Source organism: Cannabis sativa, chromosome 6 (genome assembly GCF_029168945.1).
Source record: "Cannabis sativa cultivar Pink pepper isolate KNU-18-1 chromosome 6, ASM2916894v1, whole genome shotgun sequence".
NCBI lineage: Eukaryota > Viridiplantae > Streptophyta > Magnoliopsida > Rosales > Cannabaceae > Cannabis > Cannabis sativa.
Genome location: NC_083606.1, coordinates 265,547 through 282,408, shown reverse-complemented (window position 1 = coordinate 282,408; position 16,862 = coordinate 265,547). Strand labels below are relative to the sequence as shown.

Here is a 16,862-nt window from a genome sequence, read left to right as displayed (position 1 = left end):
CCCTTTATTTATAGAAATATTACATTTTTTTCCTGGCAGCAAGACTCCATTATGTTTTAACTCCCTTATCTTTTCTTAACTTAACTAGAATGACCACTGTATATACGTGACAGTAAAACTTCAAAGTTAATAAAAATATGTCACATAATATTTAACGGTACTATTTAATTGGTGTCTTAAATGTACAAACAAAAGTAAGTTATGAGGGTTTTGCAACAAAAGAATGAAAATAAATATGAAAGAATCTTTAACATTATGTAGTTGTGAAGGTAATACAACACAAATCCATGTCTAGTACAAGAGATGCCTTAACTCCCTTTAGTTTGGAAGGCCACAAAGCCATAATAAACTCAAACCAATACATAAGTGGAGACAATTACAACTAAGGAGAAGAATATTACATAGTACATACAATAAGGCCTCTATATATATTTATATAGCATATAGCTATGGTGAAACTGAAACATGACTGAAAAATTGAAATTGCCCAAAGGGTAAGTGAACAACCAATAATTTTTTTAGGGGGAAAACAAATGGTGTTTTGCTCAAAATAACTTGAGTAACAAGACAACAATGGCTGCTGTTAGCAAGCTCATCGGTGGAGATGAGTAAGCCATGGCATGAGATGAATTTACATCTTTGGATACAGATGGTGGCAGTGCAGGACACTCCAAACCTTGCTTCCCTTCTCTGCACTCGCTTGAGAAAAGACCGGGAGGGTATCTTCCGTAGAGGTTTATGTAGCTGAACATGGTCGAAGCGCAATCGTTTTTCAGTTCATTTATCATATCTGCATATGGACAAGCAAATTCCTTGAATGATTCACAACACTGCTTAGCAGGGTAATGAGGTCCTTTGCATTGGCTGGTGATGATGGTGTAGTTCATAAACTCAAAGTTCACAGGGCAACCTACATAATAATACCACATGACATATTATAATCTCTTTAGATGATGACACTAATGGAATATAAAGCAATAATCTGTTATTCTAACACCGCCACGAGGTTGCGTCTTAATAATAGTTAGCGACATTCTATAAAAATTATTATATTAAAGAGTAATTGGTGGCAAAACCCTCTTATGTTTTAATTTTTATACAATTAACTCCATTATATTTACTTTTCTTTGCAAATATAAGGTAACTAGATGACTACTGTGTATATGTGAGAGTAAAACTTCAAAGTCAATACAGTAATAATTCAGTTGGTATTTAACGATGATATCCAGCTGACACCTCAAATTTATAAAGAAAAGTAAACATAAAAGAATTTTACCACAAAAAAAAATAAGGGAGTTCAGTGTAAAAAATGAAAACATGAGAGAGTTTCGCTGCAACTAACCCTATATTAAATCACGTGAGAAGAGACAATAATTAATTATACCAATAGCGATATATCACATCTTAGGTGGGTGCTAACACCAATTGTGCCAATTAGCATTTCTCTCATTTCCTTTTAATGTATAAAAAGACTTAGGTTCATTTCAAAAACATATGTAGGTTTTTCTTGAATCTCCCAAGTGGAATAAGTCTTAGTATCATAGAAATTGTTCTTGTTGCAGCAAACAAAATTGAGCAAAAAAATTTATGATAATCTATTTCTAGCAAAAGAATTATTATAAACAAAGACTTTAACCACCATCCATTCCAATAAGACAAGGTGATTCTTAAAGCTATAGACTTTGCTTTCTTACAATCTATTAAGCTAAGATGATCCTATTTGAAAAGTAAGCATGGTCAAAGAAAAGCTTATAATTTTTCTCATCTTATGATGAACTTCTAGATCTCTTAATCTTAAAAACAATTCTTTTCAAGAGAAAGATTAGATTAAATGGGAAAATCTTAAATGTAAACAAAAATTAAAGTAAGAAACTTTGAAATGAAACAGACCTTGCTTAGCTTGAAGGAGATTACGACCAGAAGAAGCATGAAAGTCAAAGATTGAATCTGCAATTAAAGACACAAACTTTAATTCAAAAATTGCAAAAATAAGTAAAGAAAAACATCAAAGTTAAGAAAATGAACCTGAGATATGAGAAGAAGATGAAGATGAAACTAAAGCAAGAAAACCCATCAAAAAGAAAGATAATATAAGTGGAGAGCTTCGATCCAACTTCATTGTTTCTGGGTTCAGCTTCTAAGTCTTAGATTTTTATGAAGAAAAAAAAAACAATTTTTAAAACAAAAAATGGTAAAGCTTGAATCTTTATTTGAGTATTAAGATCTATGAATAAGAAACATAAGAAATAAGCAAATGAAAATCAATAAAAGAGAAGAGAAGAGGTGAAGAGGAGTAGGAGCAATAGGGGAGTTAGGGGCAAATAGATGGGTTACAGTAAAGGACAGCAAAGCAAAGGTGAGAACTTGGATTTTTAACTAAAACCAAACCGCGTTTATTTCTTATTATAAATTTATGTTTTTGTCTCAAATTGCCTTTTCTTTGAACTAATTATAATACTTAACAATGACACAAACTAACTAATCAAAAAAAAAAAAACAATGACGCAAACTAAAACATTGAATTTTGTTTAGTGTAATTCGTTGTATAAATAGTTCAGTGTAATTTTTTCATACTTAAATTTAATTTTTTTATGATAATAATATTTAAATATTTTGTTGAATTTTTTAGAGAATTTAATTTTAAAAAAAATAGGGTTTTTTGTTCTTAAGTTATTGGAGGTTATCTCTTTTTTTTTTTTTTTTCAGACTCGCGGGCTTTTTTTGGGCTTAGGTGCAGCTTGGTCAGGATTATGTTTTGTTATTGCGATTAGTCTTGTTTCTGTGACATGATTTTAAATATTTTAGTTTTGTCTTTGTAACATGGTTTTGAGTGTTTTAATCTTGACTGCGTGAGATAGTTTTATTTTGTTTCGTTGTTGGTTCTTCTTTGTTCTTCGACGGCTTGCCATCAAATCGTTGTTAGTGGTTGGGAATAATAAATTCTCTGCGACTAAATGAGCTGTTAGTAGTTCGATTACGTACCTTGAACAATAATTGAGTGCTTAAGCTACGAGGTTGAAAGAACCTGGTGCAATAGTTTCTGTTGTTGCGTCTTCTGAGAAATGGATGAAATTGAATATAGATGTTCTTAAGGTTAACTGTGATGTTACAATCTTTTTCATATGATTTTTTTTTGTTTTTTTTTTTTTTGTCAAGCGATTTGAGAATTAAGCAGATGATTATTTGAGTCGTTTTTTTTTTCAAATTTTAATCCTAGTTGTGTCTTCTACTGGGGAGATGTCCCGATTGAATTGCAAACTATTATTTTAGTTGATTGTTATTAATAAAATTGCATGAATTATTCAAAAAAAAGAAAAAAGAAAAAAAAAAAGTTTGTAAATATTTAATTGTTAAGTGTCAAGTCAAAAGTCACGTGGTAGTCCTTGATTGGTCTAGGTCATTAAATTTTTATTTTTTATTTAAATATACTAATAGAAAATAACACGAATAAAAACTTAACACTTAATAGTCAGGTACTTACAAAAGTTCTATAAATTTAACTTAGGTATTATTACTATAAAAAATTAAACTTAAATATTTATCCGTAATCGATAATTAAAATTAACTATTTACGCCACAAATTATCTTTTTTAATCAAATTCTCAACTTTTTTTTTTTGGCTTTTTATTGATATGGATGTTTTAAAATTATAACCTCATATTGTGTCAAGTTAATGTCTTTTCTTAATATTAAATAAATAAACAATGACCCAACCAAAAAAAAAAAGAACTTTTTCTTACCAAGTCTAGTGCATTAAATTAAGTACTACATTGTTATAAATGAGTGTGACTAAAATATGTAATGTTTTTCTCCCAAATTGTCTTTTTTTTTATTAATAATAATAATATTAACAATGACCCAACAAAAAAGTAATTTTTTTCACAAAGTTTAAATTTTTGGCTTCAAAGTGGGTGGTAGTGCATTAAATTAAAGTACATGGCAATTTCTATATCTCTTGATCAAATGAATGTGACAAAACCTCATATTTCCTACTCTTTCAAATTGTTATTTTTAGGTTTTAATAACATCTCACATTATTCAAAATTATTTTCTTTTCTCTTCTAAACACTAATAATCTTTACAATGACCCAACAAGAAGAGAAAAGCTTTTTTTTATTCAAACCAAGACTTGTGTCATTATTTGTTGTAGCTAGTGCATTAAATTAGGTAATTATATTTATATAAATGAGTTTGACAAACCCTATTTAATTACAATATCTTATTACAATTTTTGAATCAATCTCTACGTAATCATATATCAGAATATTTTTCTCAATTTTTTTCTATAACTATAGGCGGACCCACATTGTACCGAGGGGGGGCAGTCGCCCCCCCTGAAAAAAAAAATCGAGAAAAAAATGTATATGTATTTTAATTAGTTACAACATATATTTGTATTAAAAGATGATATTTATAGACATAATAGTAACCTTGGTGTAATGGTTAAGGTAGTTGGTAAATAGGTTAGAGGGTAAAGGTTCAAACCCCACTAACTACACTTTATATTTTCTTTTTAAATTTATTTACGCCCCCCCTCACTTCAAATTTTGGGTCCGCCACTACTATAACGATATTCGATATAGTCACAATATTATCCTTATAAATTTAAAAAAAAAAATCCAAATAATTTACAGTACTGAAAAATCGAGTTCGTGAGATACCAATCTACCTTGCATGTTCAAAAACTTCAAACTTATTTTTTGTATACTATTCGAAATTTTTCAAAAATTTACAAAAATAATATTGTAACTATAACAAACACTGTCATAACAAAAATATTTTAACATATATTTTTAAACACAAAAATTAACTAAGATTATAATACTCCTCTTTTTCCACTTCCCCTACAAGTATGCTGAAGTTTTCAACAATACTAATTTCTTTTATTAATAACAACATTGAATGGTACATTTAGTTTTAGTTTAAGCTTTTGGAGAGCACGTTCTAAGTCTTATTGTCCAAATAAAAAACAAAACAAAGGCTAATGTATTTGACATCACACTCCAACCAAATCTTGCTGTCATCACCCAAAACCAGGTCCACATTAAATTATTTAGTACTGTTATTATTTGGTGTTGTGTTGGTTCACACCAAAAAAAATGCTAAAAGTCGATGTGTCAATATCATTATTGGTACAATTAAGTATTAAATCTCATATAATTTAATTAACCAATTACAAAGTAACACGTCTAAAAAGTACTAGACACTAATGATACCCAATAACAATGCTCAAAATAAAACTGAACAATGCTATTGAACACTAAATATGAAACCTGATACTTAATTACACCAATATAAACTTTCTAACCCCACATTCACTACACCTTAAATCCTAGTTTGACAATCCAATGATAATAATAATAATTAACAAATGAAATGCTTTGAAGAAAAAACAAAGGTAAGGAAGAAAAGGAGAGATTTTCAAATTCAAAGTGTTGGATTTGCTTTTTGCTGTACATTACAATTACATAGCCATGAAAGACAACACAAAGAAGCTCAATTGAAACAACAACAACAAACATGCCGCAATTCTCTCTCTTTCTTTCTCTTTCTCTCTACAATCTGTGCCATGTTACAACAACCCTTTTCAGAGGAAATTTTAAGACCCCCCCAAAAAAATTAAATTATGTTTTTTTTATTATATAATTATCTATTTATGTTTTTAGTGTCTTCTCTTTCTTCCCCCACCAATCCCATTAGATCATTGTACTATGTATACCCTTCATTCAACAAAACAATCTTCTTTGCTGCAATTAACAAATAAAGATGTCTCTTTTCAGTTTCAGACACAAACACTTGGCTCATCAGATCATATCAAGTTTTTAAAAGAAAAAAAGTTGACTTACTCGACAACTCGACTGTTGTAGATTGTCCAGAAATTCAGCAATCTCGATTTGCCTCACCACCGTAGCATGGACTAGCTGTGATGCGACGAAACAGATGGTTATTAGCCAAACCAACAAACAAATCATTGGTTTAATTATCAGATGTGATCAAGTAAAACATACCCTCTTTGTTTTCTCGAGATCAATCTCGACGTTTTTTATCCTATCCATAGATTCCATTAGAATTTTTTCCTTCTCTATAGGAATTGTAGCGGGCTTGTTACTGATTTCGCTAAATACTTTTTCTAGTCTCTGAAGACGCTCTATACATGGAAGGACACGATCTTCTTCATTCGATGTTTCAGCTTCAACAGCTTCTGAATGGCTACTCGTGTTGTGTTCGATCAAGTTAGAGGGGTGAATGTTGTTCTGTCTTCTCCAGAATTCAAACCTTTCGCTGCGGAAAATTGTGAATAGTCTGAACAAAAAAGATAAAAACATTCCAGCCACACGATGGAATTCCCTTTTGTCGAATTTTTCCCTAATATTTTTGAACCAATGCAAAATTGAACTACCTGAAAATAGATGAAAATTAAACACTTTATATTTGACACATCCAAGAGGTGGGGAAATCGGTAGCCACAACAATATTCTAATTGAAAGTTACCTTCCGAATGAAGTGTCCGATGAGAAATATTCCTAATATCATTGCAATTGTTATTTAGTAATTGATGATCCTGGACATGCGCTGCCTCATCATCATTTCCATTTGTATTCTCAACCGAAGGAAAATGATCATCGCAGCTAAAGTATACATTTGAATCTGATGCCCTGACCTGCACACAAAACGGAAGTTAAGTCTTATGCGAAAAACATAAACACAAACCATATTATAATCTAAAAGACCCACTTCTTCATGTACTGGTGCCAAACGAGGTACTGCAGAACTACTTCGCCTTAATGGGGAACAAGGATCGTCAATATCTGACCCTGATTCTGCATTCGAAGTATCACTGCTCCGTCCCTGCATAAAAGTTTTAAAATTATATCGAGTTATATTTCTATATGCTAGTTACAAACCAACATTATGTCAATAGTGAAATGGAACTTACCTTCATCGGGCGTATCTGTACAAAAGAGTCGAGTTTCAGTTGATCATGTGACACTCTAGTGATTTGTCGCACAAAAGTTGCCTCGACATCATGTACGAGCTACAAATAAGACACCTATGTTAATCTTAGATATTAGTTCCACAAAAGTTTTAAACTTTAGCAGATTCTTTTCCTGCTTAAGTTATAGAGTACCATATACCTTCATAATGTCAGGATCATTCCATGGTCCTTTGTTAGACCTAAGACAACCTCCCTCGGTGGAGCATGTACATGATCCACCCAGGAAGTCAGGCAACTCACTCGGGTCAATGACTTCAAAAAGTTTGGACAAGGATTTCGGTTCCAGAACCTGACAAAATAAAATGGGCTTTAACTCAACAGCACTAAGGAAAAGAAAAACACACTCAAAGAAATTTATGAACCTGTATCTTTGCAATTGTCTTAGCATCAAGAAACTTCTGTGCAGCAGGCCAAAGCATTTTCTTAAAGCCAGGACCAGCATTGACGATGTACATTCGATGTAGTGTCTGAATTCATTACAAAAACAATTACGCACTGATTTAGCAGCAAAAATACAATAATCACCGAAATGATTCAAATACCTCGGGGTAATAACTATTGTCTATCTTTGTCATGGCTGCCAGAAGATTTGCAGCAGTTCGAGTGAAGTTCTTTATTCCCTACATTTCATCGAAAAATCGATTCCCATTAAAAAGGGTCGCAGTAAAAACGCTAAATAACAAACCTTTTAAGGTGATATGGACTAAATTCAACTTAAAAAAAGGCATTGATAAAAGGTCACTTACTAAGCCATTCACATCTAATATAGTAGTGGTTGAACAGATTTGTTTCTTGGCCGCAATTGAACAAGCTGGGAATTTCTCATGTATTGCTCTCTCAAATTCTTGGACATGGTACTTTAAGTATCGTTCGATTGTGGTTATACGCATGAGTTTACTAGGATGAGCTTTACCCAACCTTTCAATGTACACTGGTCTGCCTTCTTTATCAACCCCATGATACCCTTGAGGATAATACTGCAACACTTCTTCAAGCTCTTCAAATTCAAAATCCTATGTATGGATCAATAAAAAAAAAATGAGCTCAGAAATAACAAATCTATATTGCATTTCAGCTACACCGATTTTACTCGCAAGCATACATTTACAGAGTTGTAAAACGTTGACATCTAACCTCCAAAATAGTGTCTGTTCCGTACTCTTTTCTCCAGTTTAGCATTTCTTCCCACATTTGGATCGTTTTTTCAATGTTAAAGTCCCGAGCTTTCAAAAATCTGCAAAATAAGAGGTAATCATAAGCAATCGCAACATTAACAAAAAAATGCTGCAGTATAGTACAAAATTTAGACAAACCTTAACAGAGTATAGTAATCATCGTGCCTAGACGGTAACAAATCCCTGTCGAGGAGTCTTTGGCGCAAATCTTGTACAGCACTCTCCTCTTTTTCATCCCGAACATCCTCTATCGACACTGAGGGAACCCTGTAGTCAATTTTTCTTTTCCCTCTTTTTTTAAGTGAATGAGTGAATTTATTAGAAGCATTTATGGCTTTCTTCTTGAGGTTACCGATTTTCGAACGCCTCCTCTCATCTTCAGAGTTTTCAAAATCTGATCTTCTATCTCTAATGTCTTCATGAGTACTCATTCCTTCCAAGCCTTCAATAACAAATATGAATAATGATCAATTTTTTTCCCAATAAATCTTAGCAACAAAGGTCTTCAATGAAGTAAACAGTACCTGGCAATGAATTCATCTTGAAAAGACAAGACTTTGAACCAGTTGACTAATCTTCCAAAGGAAAAAACAAATTGACAGAAGAAGATTCTTTCACGTACATGTCTCCATATGCTGTCAAGAACAGAACAAACAAACATCTTAGAACCGGACCACACATGATTAAGACCCCAAACCAAGACCAAAAAAATATCAAAATAATAAAATGAATATTCATAGTATCTGTTGAAATGGTAATCTAATAAAGGATTAGGATTCTCTAATACTGTTGACTAACATTTCAGTGAGCAGCTAGCTACTCCAACTGTATATGCAAACAAGTTTTAAGTTCCAACCTCCCTAAAGAGAAAGGGGTTAAGTATATTAAAATAATCAAACATAAATAAATAAAAAAATCCCATTTTCATTAGCTATTGAATGAAGTGAGAGAAGAGTAAAACTTCTCATAATTTGATTGCTGTACCATTGAAATGATGGAAAAAACATACCAAAAATATATAAAACTTATTAATTAGAAAGAAACCAAAAACAAAAACAAAATCTAAAAAAGCACATTTTTTTCACCATAACCCCAAAAAACCAATGCTATCCCACAAACCAAATTGCCACCTTTTTGCCAGTTTCTCTAATCTGGGTTTCTTTATTATTGTAAATGTGTTCTAGACAGAATCAAATTGAGCTGAAAAAAGGGCCAAAAACCCATAAATAAAAATGCAAACTTTAAAGCGTTAGAAGAAGAAGAAGAATAATGAATTTGATGAAATGATATTATTGAATTCGTATTCGTATTGGTAACAATGGCGATTAAGACAAACAATGGCGGAAAAGAAGTGGTATCTCACATTCAATCCAAGAAAAAAAAACCCAAAAACTAATAAATAAAGCATAAAGCTTAAAGCTTTGAGCGATGAATGAATATAATAACAATACCTTTGAAACCCTAGAGGCAGAAATGGAAGATGGGATTGAGAATTGAGTCTCGAAGAAAGGAAATCAGCTGGTGTGGTCTGAGACGACGAAGATCTGCTTTTTGGTGTAATCGTATTATTATCAATATATAATATCAATGAATCGAAATGGGTTATGCCTTTTTTGTTGTATTGTATTGTATCTATATGTTATATATATATATATACACACATATACACATATAGATACAGATTGGTGTCTGCCTCAGTGGCTCTGCCTCCTCTTCTCTCTTCCTTTTCTTTCTCTCTCTCTCTTTCTTGGCTTTGCTTATTCACTTTCTCTCTCTATATATATGTGTGTAATAATAATAAAAAAAATTAAATAAATAAAATAATAAATGGGTTTTTTTTTATAATTGATTTTTAGATATTTATTTTATGTATGAAGGTTCGAGTGTCTCATTCCTTTATCTTATTTAATTTTTTTTTCTTTTTTTTCTGAAGAATTATCTTATTTAATTTGGATTATGTCTTTTAATTATTTATCTTTCAATATAAATGGAAAAATATTATTTTAAATTATGTGTTTTTATAAAAATTATTTGATTGGATTATTTAAATAATAAAATAAATTTTATATTTTTTAAAATAGCACAAATTATAAAATAATACTTGAAGTGATATTTTGTTAAAATAAAATTTAATAGTAATTTTATCTAAAAGTGATGATAACACTTATTGTATTTGTCAGTGCTATAAATTATCATCAAGTTGGTTATAATAAAAAACTGTCAGCTCGAAGTATTATTTTGTACCAATTTGAAAAATACATGATTCAATTTGTTAATTAATAAAATAGAGAGTCTAATTAATAATTTTTGTAAAATACAAGATACAAAATGATAATAATTGCAAATTGAAAAAAAAAAATATATTTTTTATTAATTTTAATTACTTAAAAAAAATTAAAATATTTTATTGTATTTTCTAAATAATTAGAAGGTAGAATATTATAAAAATAAATTGAATTAACAAAACGCACCTAAACATCTAAATAGATAGGGGTGTAAAAAAAATAGATTGTACCAAAATAACCTTTTTAAAAGTGCATTGTAAATTTTTCTATAATTATATTCAAAAATATTTTAAACAAAAAAATGGAAATTAATGTCTATTTAGTTAATTTTTTAACATATAAAATTCAAATAAACAATTCTAAAAAAATACAAGATTCAATTTAAAATAACATAGTATGCCATTTTATTATAAGAAAGTTCTTTATTTTATTTTTGACCACATAGTCATAGGAAATATATTGCAAATATTATGTGAAAATATATATCACAAATATAAAAATAATGTAACTTATGAGAAGGAAAAATGGTACGGCCAAATAGGAGTTGGAAAGTGATCTTTGAGGTTAAGTGTGTGTTATATATATGTATATAATATAATTAAATTATTTGTATAAATAATATCCAAAAAGAATGGGTCTAGTCTTTAATCCAAAATTGATATTATCATTATTGTTGTTGTTGTTAGATTATGAAGGATTTCAACTTACAACAACTATTAGCTTATACCAATTAAATAGGAAAGAGGGTAGGGTTTTTGTAATTAATTAATATAATTAACCTTATAATTAATTATAAAATATTTCTATTATATGTATTTACAGAAAGATTATTATTATTTGAATGTTGACTCATTCACATTATTATAATGAAATACAAAATCTTAGTTATATAATAATGATAATGATGTGTGGATGTGGATGGGTCATACTCATAATATAATATATATACATGTATGTAAAATAGTACAAAAAATTCCTAATTTTAATGGCACATCATATAACTCAACTCTACATACATTTACTTCTCAAAATTATGTAGAAAATTTATGTACTAGATTTCTTAAAGGGTGGTTTAATATACTCATTATCTGCTTGGGTTTTTTTTTAAAACCTTTTTAGTTGATTTTTTTTCATAATTACATACATTGTAATTATTGAAGTGATGTAAATTTTTAAAAAAAATTGCCGAAAATAAAATTTAAATAATTACTTACTACTTGTATAAAATATATAAATTTTATGTTGACATTGTAAATTATTTGAAATTTTTTAAAAATTTATAGATTGTTCTAATTAATTATAATGTACACGATAATGAAAAAATAAATAAACTAAAAAAATCTCCTATATGTTAAAACAGAAAAAGGAGTCTACTAAAACACCCATTTAATGGGTGCATTGTAGACCTTTCCAATAATGTATACCTTTTAGTTATATATACAGTAGAACCTCTATTTAAGAATACTCTAGTCAAGAATAACCTCTAATTTGTTATAAAAAAAATTAAGTCCCAATTTGGGCCAGTTATAAATAAGAATAACCTCTAAATTGTAATTAGTTATACATTTTTGAAGTCCCGTATTAACAAAGTATACCTCTATATAAGAATAATTACATCTTAATAAAATATATACATATGTTTTGTAAATTTATTTACATAAAATTAATAATTTTATTCTAAATTGTAATATATGTATTAACATTATATAACTCTAAAATAATTCTATTATAATATAGTATTAATAATTATTTATTGTTATTATTATTACATTGATATTTTTTGGTATTTTATTTTTTTTTTCTAGTGTAACTCCATTTAGTTATAACCTCTCAAGTAGAATATAATTTGTTTGGTCCCAAGTGTATTCTTGAATAGAGGTTCTACTGTATATGGCTAATTAGGATTTTATCCCTTAAAATTTTAAGGTCGTTAAAAATTCCTCCTGAACCATTGAGATTGTTAGATTTAAGATTTTTTTTTTAATTTTAGTAAGGAAAGTCTAACATAGATAAAAGTTCAGAGGGCTTGATTTAGTACACGTTAAAGATCAAGAGGTATAATTTGGTAGATATCAAAGTCTAATAAACATGATTTAGTACATGCACAATCACAGAATAAGTAAAATTGAATTAAACTAGATAACTATCCTTAAATCCAACAATCTTAATAGTACATGAGGAATTTTTAATGACTAAAAACGTTCACGGAATATGATTTGGTACATGTTAAAGTTTAAGGAGTAAAAATTCCAATAACCTATATATAAATTAGCATTATTCTAAATAATGCATTAAAAAAATAATTTGTACAAAAAATTATTAAATTATGAAAAATAGTAATTCATACCCAACACCACAAAAATAATATTACTATTGTTTGTTGATGTAATTTAATATTAAATTTTATATATTTTAATTTAATAATTTATGTAAAAAACTGTTAACTACTCGTACAGCCAGGGTTAATCTTAAGCTATTTAGAGCCTAAGGTAAAATAATTTTTTGCGATCCCTATCCAAATATTTTTTCTACTCACTTAATGTTAATTAAATATGGTATATAATTTGGTGAAATGGTAAAATTTATTTGAATGAAAAGCTAAGGGATTAAAAGTTTGAGACACCATGTAATTAAAGAATTAATTATTTGGCCAAAGTACGAGCTTAATCTCTCACAGGATCTGCTCTGAGTTGAAATAGGCTTAACGAAAAAAATAAAGTAGGCCCTTATTATATGAATAAATAGTATTTTTATAAACTTATTAAAAAATATGTATATTTTTTTATTGAGGCCCTAAGATGGTGGATCCTAAGCACGGGCTTAGTTCACCTGAGCCTAGGGCCGACCTTGATCTGCCTTAGTCTACAACCAGTCTGCGTAAAGTATATATTAGGCACCATTAGTGTAACAAAACTCTTGAATTATATGCTATAATAATAGTATGATATGTAATTAATTTTAAATATTGATATTTTTAAGAGATAATTACATAAAATACCAATTTTTGTAAAATTTTATATTTTTGCGTTTAAAGTTTTTTTTTAATATATTTTATGGTATTTTATAAAAATACAAAAAAAAAATCACATGAAAGTAACAAGAAATAACATCAAAACAGCATAAAAAAATAATATACAAATAACAAAAAATTATCAACAAAAGAATAAAAATGTAACATAAAAATACATAAAAAAATATGTAAATAAAATTTAAAAAAAAAATTGTAAAAATATTAATTTTTTTTTATACAAATTGTATTTTTGTTTTTGTTTTTTTTTTAAAGTATGGGACAACAACATATTTAATTGTGTGGTATAAATTTAAAGCATGTATATCATTATGTGAAATGTACCTTATTATATATACATATATATACACACATTTATTTACATAATGTCAAATATTGAAATGAGTTAGATATCACATGGATTTTGTGGTTTGGTAATGGTCACCCAACTACTTATTAGTATTAATGCAACACACATACATATTTACATCTATTAATTTAATATATATTAATTCTCCACCACATTTAATTTCATATAAATATTTTCACACATTTTCACTCTTTTTAGTTATTATAATTTCTCAATTTATAAAAATAAACAAAACAAAATAACTAGAATATAATTATAGGAAAGGAAAGGATAATGAAGAAAGTTAATTGTTTGAATATAATTAGAATAAAAATAATAATAATGTGTGTGTGTGGTAGCTAATCAATTTTGAAACCTAAAAGAAGAAAATAAATATAAAAAGCATATATTATTATATATATACATATATAGATATAGATATGTGATGTGAATTATAATGATATATACTCCCAAACCGGCCTTAACCCAATTAAGTCATTATCTAATCACATCAAGTAATATCCATATAAATCAATTAAACACATTAATGTGAAAAAAATAACGAAAGAATATAGAAATTAAGAAAGAAAATAAAGGGGTAATATAAGATATATAGATTTGGTTATCTAATATTCCAAAAGGGGGCAATAAGAATTTTTCATTGACAGCTGCACTTATTATTGTGTGGTCATTGTTTTATAATTATTATTTTTTTAGGAAAAAATTAATTAATGTGGTTGTGAATTGTGATGAAGTAGAAGTGTGTATATATATATATAAATTATATTATATGATATGAAATGTGTACGTAAGTATTTATGTGTAAGTCAGCGTAAGAATCAAGTTTAATATTTACATTTGTTGCATGAAATGAATGGTCAACTCTCTCTCTTGGGGTAAGGTTTTTTTTTTTTTTTTGAAACTGAGAAATTCCATGTTAAAAGATCCGGATATAAAAGATAGGCAATTTAAACAGCTAAATCAACGAAGAAGCCCGGCCACCACATCCGGACTTCATCTAAATCTAATGCTCGTTTTGTTAAAGAATGAGCAACATAGTTTTTTGACCGATTACAATGCGACAGAAATATGCTACTGAAAGAATTCCTAATATGATTAATATCATTGATAACAATGATTAAATTTATCATTTTAGTAGATTTTTTATCTCTATTGATATTTGTAAGAGTTTTTCAATCTAAATATTTTCTATAATGCGTACATTGCAGATCACTTTTATAAATTTTTAAAATATTTGAAATAGCTGATCGTGTCAAAAAAAAATATTTAAATGTTATGTTGCACATTTAGCTATTTTTTCTTATACCTATGATAAGTAACTTTTAAAGTTTATTTTTAGTAATGTAAATTATTTATAATTTTTTTAAAAATTTATAAATAATTATACATAATAAAAATTAAAAAACTCTATTTTCAAATGAGAAAGAAAGTGTACCAAAATAATTCTTTAGGAATGTATTACTCATATTTCTTATATATTTCACATTAACAAAGGAAAATTTGATATTATATGCTTAAAATTAATTTATCCACCAAAAATATGGTAGCATATTTTGCATTATGCAAAATATACTTATACCATTTTTCTTATCCAATTTTTACCCCTAAACAAATAAAAACCAAACATCCATCTCTCTCTCTCTCTCTCTCTCTCTCTCTCTCTCTCTCTCTCTCTCTCTCTCTCTCTCTCTCTCTCTCTCTCTCTCTCTCTCTCTCTCTCTCTCTCTAGGATACTCACACCACACACACGCACACACTCTACCAGTCGAACGACCCATCACCAGAGCTAGTGTTGTTCGGCTGCCTTACATTTCCTCTTGTTTTTTGCGTTTTTTTCTTCTGGTTTACCAGTTTTTTGCGATTTTTTACGATATTTAATAATGTATTTGCAATGATAGATTAATCTAAAGTCAGGAATGAAGTTTAGTGATGATTTGCGATCTTTAGCGATATTTCGCGATGATGTTCGCGATGTGTTTCGCGATGTTGTGAATTGGAGACATTTAGAGATGTTTTCATGATTTCGTGATGTTTCGCGACATCGTCAAAAAATCAGAAAAAAAAAAATGCAGAAAACAAGCATTGTTGTGAATTGAAGACATTTAGAGATATTTCAAGATTTCGCGATGTTTCGCGACATCGTCAAAAACCAGAAAAAAAAATGCAGAAAACAAGCGCTAGATGGGTCAGAAACCAGAAAAAAATGCGGTGGTCGTGGGTTGTCTTGGGTGCTTCTTATGGGTCGTCGCGAGTCGTTATGGGTCTTCTCGGTCGCGGGTCGTCTTGGTTGATCGAAGCTCGTGAACAGGGGCTGGAAGGGAATAATAGAGAGAGAGAGAGGAGGAAGTTAGACAGAGAGAGTGGGAGAAGAGAGCTTTTGAATTGTAAGGGTAATTTTGGGGTTTTAGGGTGTTTGGAGAATATTTAGAGTATTTATTTAAAGGTGGTATATTAAAAGAATAATCTAAATTTTTAAGTATATTTTAACAAATTTCCCAAAAACAAATTGTAATCATTCATTTATCTTGCCAAAAGAAAAAAAGCATTCATTTCTTGACAAAATAATAATAATATTATATTAATCATTGACTAACTTCTTTTGAACAATGAACCTAATTTTTATGATTTCTCTTTATTTATTTTTACATAATAACTTGTGGGTTTAAAAGAGTTAGGTGTTGGGTGACAAAACAATACATAAGGTGGTGTAGAACTCTCTTCAAATTATATAGGGTAAGTGAATAGTACATTCTTAAATTTAGAATTATAAATTATATATATATTTTTTTATAGAAATAACAAACTCATTTTACAAATTTCTGGAACTAGTATTCAATTAGTTCGGACTTATTTATTATTAAATTGAGATCAAGACAACAAAAATCCTTCTAGTGAAGAAGGTGAGTCAAGGCCTAAAATCAGACCGAAAGGCATAATTGATGGACATGTGAATATTCATGTACTACCCTTTATTAGTCCCGAGGAACCAAGGAGGCTAGATTAACTGAAAGATGATTATCAGTTTGAT

General features: G+C 28.8%; 2 protein-coding genes across 3 annotated transcripts; both read right to left on the bottom strand.

Moving 5' to 3' along the window:
• Nucleotides 1–224: 224 nt before the first annotated feature.
• LOC115724612 (GPI-anchored protein LLG1) lies at nt 225–2,473 on the bottom strand. Its single transcript, XM_030653934.2, has 3 exons — nt 2,026–2,473; nt 1,891–1,947; nt 225–910 (listed from the first exon to the last, which is right to left on the bottom strand). The coding sequence occupies exons 1-3, from the start codon at nt 2,117–2,119 to the stop codon at nt 546–548; spliced, it is 516 nt and encodes a 171-aa protein (XP_030509794.1). The 5' UTR covers nt 2,120–2,473; the 3' UTR covers nt 225–545.
• Nucleotides 2,474–5,399: 2,926 nt separating this feature from the next.
• LOC115725318 (phosphatidylinositol/phosphatidylcholine transfer protein SFH13) lies at nt 5,400–9,939 on the bottom strand. Of its 2 annotated transcripts, XM_030654797.2 has the most exons (15): nt 9,624–9,939; nt 8,697–8,807; nt 8,525–8,614; nt 8,311–8,428; nt 8,132–8,231; nt 7,744–8,010; nt 7,540–7,617; nt 7,360–7,464; nt 7,137–7,286; nt 6,938–7,036; nt 6,736–6,849; nt 6,493–6,661; nt 6,009–6,400; nt 5,847–5,921; nt 5,400–5,747 (listed from the first exon to the last, which is right to left on the bottom strand). In XM_030654797.2, exons 2-15 carry the CDS (start codon nt 8,710–8,712, stop codon nt 5,727–5,729), a joined length of 1,794 nt encoding a protein of 597 aa, XP_030510657.2. In that variant the 5' UTR covers nt 8,713–8,807; nt 9,624–9,939; the 3' UTR covers nt 5,400–5,726. The 2 variants fall into 2 exon arrangements, with proteins under 2 accessions (XP_030510657.2, XP_030510656.2); XM_030654796.2 differs by having other exon boundaries at nt 8,311–8,614.
• Nucleotides 9,940–16,862: the final 6,923 nt, after the last annotated feature.